The 4,196-nt window shown below is 60.2% G+C and overlaps 2 protein-coding genes across 2 annotated transcripts in view; both read left to right on the plus strand.

Moving 5' to 3' along the window:
• The window catches only part of GPC2 (glypican 2), a 5,904-nt gene extending 4,983 nt beyond the window's left edge, over positions 1 to 921 (plus strand). The window contains exon 8 of the mRNA XM_021714789.1: positions 662 to 921. Coding sequence (XP_021570464.1) covers positions 662 to 921 — 260 coding nt within the window. The remainder of the gene's footprint in view (positions 1 to 661) is intronic.
• A 2,529-nt stretch (positions 922 to 3,450) lies between these two features.
• Positions 3,451 to 4,196, plus strand: part of GAL3ST4 (galactose-3-O-sulfotransferase 4) — a 4,718-nt gene continuing 3,972 nt past the window's right edge. Inside the window, exons 1-2 of the mRNA XM_008062648.2 lie at positions 3,451 to 3,709; positions 3,880 to 4,183. Coding sequence (XP_008060839.1) covers positions 3,585 to 3,709; positions 3,880 to 4,183 — 429 coding nt within the window. The 5' untranslated portion in view covers positions 3,451 to 3,584. The remainder of the gene's footprint in view (positions 3,710 to 3,879; positions 4,184 to 4,196) is intronic.

Below are 4,196 nucleotides of genomic sequence, written 5' to 3' on the forward strand. Positions count from 1 at the left end.
CCCGCGGCGTCCATTCATTGCTTGGCTCTCCTCACCCGCGTTTGTGCGCTGACCCCAAAGCCGGGGGTCAAAGCCCGACGAGTGGGTCTCTGTCCTGGCGTTCGTGGTCCGCCGGGAGGTTTCCTATAATGGGCAAGAGGCAACGAGAGAATGAGGGAGGAGGGGGCAGCCCGGCGGGGCGAGGACGTCGGGTGGGGGGCCGACACTGGGTGGGGTTTGCCAGACAGACAGAAGCTAAGCACGGGCACGAAACTTTCTCTCTCTCTCTCTCTCTCTCTCTCCCTCCTTGTATGTCTGTCTCTGTCTCTCTCTGTCACTCTTCCCCCACCCCTCCTGGCCGCTCTCGCTTCCGTGTACTTGTTTTTTCTGTCTTTCCCGGTTTCTCCTCTCTCCCCATCTCTTTTCCCGTCTGTCTCACCCTCTGTCATCGCTGTCTGTCCTCCCTACGTCTGCTGTCTGACCTCTTTCTCTCCGTCTTCCTGTCACTCACTCTTTCTCCCTCCTCCCAACCCCGATTTACCTGTGTCTCTGTGCCCTGCCTCTTTCTTTCTCCTTGTTTATCTTGGTTTCCCTTCCTCCCTGTGTATCTCTCTTCCCTTCTCATCTCCCCTGTCCCCTCTTCCCCACCCCTGTCGGTCTCTGTCCCTCTCCCTCCTTGCAGATGAGGACGCCAGTGGCTCAGGAGGGGGGCAGCAGTATGCAGATGACTGGATGGCGGGGGCAGCAGCTGTGGCCCCCCCAGTCCGCCCTCCTCGGCCTCCGCACCCTCCTCGAAGGGATGGTTCTGGGGGCAAAGGAGGAGGTGGTGGTGCCCGCTACAACCAGGGCCGGAGCAGGAGTGGGCGGGCATCTGTTGGTTTTCACACCCAGCCCATCCTCATTCTCTTCCTCTCAGCCCTGGCCCTACTTGGACCTCGATGACAGGGGAGGGGCGCCCTAGCATGGGAAGGGTTCGCGGCCCTTTCCCCTCCTGCCCCCTCAGCTGGGTCTGGGGAGGAGACGAAGGGGGCTGCAGAGAGGGTGGAGAAGGGACTTGGCAGGTGGCTGGCTGGGGCCCCCATCCAGGAGATTCCCACTGGGGGACTGGGGCTGGGTGGGTCACAGTATTTATTTTTTCAGTTGGTAGCTGGAGGGGGGGCTGGGGGTATTTATTTAGGAGTTAGTGTTGTCTCCTTCGAGGATGTGGTCTCCAGCCCTCTAAGGCTGGGACTGGTTGGTGATCAGCCCCAACAAAGGAGAAAGGGGGAGTTTTAGAGTTGCAGTTGCGGGACGGGGTTTGAAGGAAATTGCGAGTGGGGAGGGGTGGACCTCTATGGGGTGGGCGCACCTGGTCTCAGGATGGACAAAGCTGGGTGCTGATAAGGGTCCAGGGCAGGGGACTGGGGAGGTGTGAGTAGGAGTGAGGCTCTCTGGGCCTGGCTTCCGTGGAGTTTTCTCAGCATCCATTTCTTAAACTAACATACCCCAAAAGGGGCTCATCTCGTGACCTCTGCCACCCACATCCTTTGCATACTCTGCATTTCATGTGTCAGTGTTTGTTCTGCAAATAAACGGTAATGTATTGAACCCTGTGTGTGGCTTTCTGTGCCTTCAAAATCAGTCCCTGAGCCCGGCCCCTGGCAGAGGTCCCAGGGCCTCCATGACTGGCTCAGTTTCCACCTGCTTCTCACCTCTCTTGGAACCTGTCCCTTGGGAGCAGGCCTAGGGAGTGACCCCTCGATCTCCACGTTGCCCTCCTGGGCATGGGCACCGTCTGTAGAATAGGGAGAACTGTGAGGAAGACCTTGTCACCTGCAAACACCTCTTTGGACTTGAGGCATGATCAATATTACCACAGTACTCCCCCTGCTTTCAGAGAGGAGGACCTAGTGTTCTGAGTGTCAGTATCCGGCTACCTTGCCTTGTCCTTGACAATGGCTGCTTTCAGCTCTTGACGATCACTTTCTTCATCTTTTCTTTCTGCCGCCTGAATCAACCTTTTGTTTCGCAGAAAGCCAAGAAAAGAAGGTTGGTCGAGCCCTAAGTGTGAAAGGCGGTAGAAGCGGTGCTTTCGGGGCGCCCTGGATGCCCTGATTGAGCGGGGAAGACGCAGGGAGGGAGCGGCCCAGAAGCGCAATCAAAGCTAAAGCAGCTGCTGGGGCTGGCGGGACAAAGAGAGGTGGGAGGAGCCTGGGTGCCGAGAAAGTTTGTGGGGAAAGTTGGGCTGAGTGCGGCGGGCGGTGGCTGGGGCCCGCGGGAGGGCCTGCCCGATCTCCCCGCTCCTCTCCTTGTGGCTTGGTGAGTGGCAAGTGAAGCCGAGGCCGGGCCCTTGGAAGGACCCTCGAACTTACGGGGGGAGACCCGAGGGGCACAGACTGGACCCCAGGAGGGATGACAAAGGGCTGGTGCCTGAGCAGCCACCAACGCCGGAGGGGAGGAAGGGCTGGGATCAGAGGTGACAGCAAGAGGGGCGAGATGGAAGGAAATGAACTCTGGATTGGGAAGTCGCGGCTGGATCCTGGGGACTGTGCTGTGGGAGGGAATTGGAGAGTGATGCCAGAGGGGGCGGGTCTCTGAGTAGTAAGTGTGGGTTCTCTCTGCCTGGGTCACCCCTGGCTCGTCTGCGAAGGGGACTGTCTGGGCTTGTTGGAGGGTCTGTGGCCCATGATTGTGAGCTGTAATCTGAAGGAGTGGGGCTGGACTCCCAGTTGACTAGGCAGCTTGGGCCTGGGAAGGAACTTCGGAGCTGTTTGTCTTCCTCTGTATCTCTGTGCCTCAGAGTTTCTCTCTCTCTCTCTCTCCAGCCCCACCCGTTCAGTCTCCTCCGGTGCACCGATGGGGTTGGAAAGCGGGACGGAGGTGCGCGTCGAGGGTTCTGGGCTTCATAAGTGACCCCACATCCCCCCCTCCCCTCTTGCACATGGGGTCTGCCCCCATGCTGAGAGAGGGGAAAGAGACGCCCAAGTTCAGGATGCAATGGCTCTTCCTCTTTGCAAAGCCACTCCTGTAGGTCTCATCTCCTTTCCCACTGCCTGGGTTCATGGGGCTGGGTCCTGTCGGATCTCGTTCCCTCCTTGTGGCTTCCCTTCCTAACCTCAGAAGGGGGCTCTCCCTTCCCATTTGCAGTGGGGAGGGGAGCTCTGGAGAAAGCTGGCAGTGATCTGACCTGATTGTCACAGTGAGGTGGTTGGTCTGATCTCTCTCTTTGGGCGTTTCATTCACGATCCGACCCAGCTCTGTGTCTTTCATCCCTTGCTAAATGTCCGAGGCTCAGGGAGAACTGTAGGTGGGGTCTGGGGGAGCAGCGGGAGTCTTGCGGGGCCGCCCAGAAGAGTCTAGGTGTAGGTGGCACCCCCAGCCCACCCCGCCTCTCTGAATCAGGTCTCAGCTGCGGCAGGAGAGAAGACTCCCTCTCCTTAGACTCCCCCTCTCCCCCCTCATTTCCCTTCTAGACGCTGACAGAGGCAAAAATCTGCTAGCTCAGGGGGCAGACTCAAGCAAAGCTGCGAGCAGGCCTGGGGAATGACCCCCCGATCTCCAGCCGGCGCCTTCCGCGGCTGCACAGCTCTCCCAAGCTGGCCCTGGCTCTGTCCCTTCCCTGCCACATGGGCCCTCTGTCTCCCATCAGGACGCTGCGGTTCTGGGGGCCTCGGAGCCTGGGGGTGGCTCTGGGCATCTTCATGACCATCGGATTTGCCCTCCAGCTCTGGGGGGGCCAGTTCCAGAGGAGGTGAGTTCCCAGCTTGTCCCAGCTCGCTCCAGATGCCCCCTTGGTCCTCCTCATCCCACCTGGGGCTGGGACTCTTGGGGACGCAGGAGGCTCCATGCCCTCCGTCCTTTCTCCACAAGCCCATCCCCTGCTGCCCAGGGACAGAACACTCCCCTGCCATCTCTTCCCAGGCTGCCCGGGCTGCAGCTCCGCCAGCCCTGGGCCCCGTCCCCGAGGCCAGCCGTCTCGTCCTGCCCACCGCGGCAGCGCCTGGTGTTCCTGAAGACGCATAAATCCGGGAGCAGCTCCGTGCTGAACCTGCTGCATCGCTACGGTGACCGGCACGGGCTGCGCTTCGCCCTCCCCGCCCGCTACCAGTTTGGCTACCCGAGGCTCTTTCAGGCCTCGTGGGTCAGAGGTTTCCGCCCTCGGGGTGGAGGCCCCCAGCTTCCCTTCCACATCCTCTGTCACCACATGAGGTTCAACCTGAAGGAGGTGAGGGGTGAAG

The sequence above is a fragment of the Carlito syrichta genome, unplaced genomic scaffold, assembly GCF_000164805.1.
Source record: "Carlito syrichta isolate Samal-C Ts95f unplaced genomic scaffold, Tarsius_syrichta-2.0.1 Scaffold305785, whole genome shotgun sequence".
Classification (NCBI taxonomy): Eukaryota; Metazoa; Chordata; class Mammalia; order Primates; family Tarsiidae; genus Carlito; species Carlito syrichta.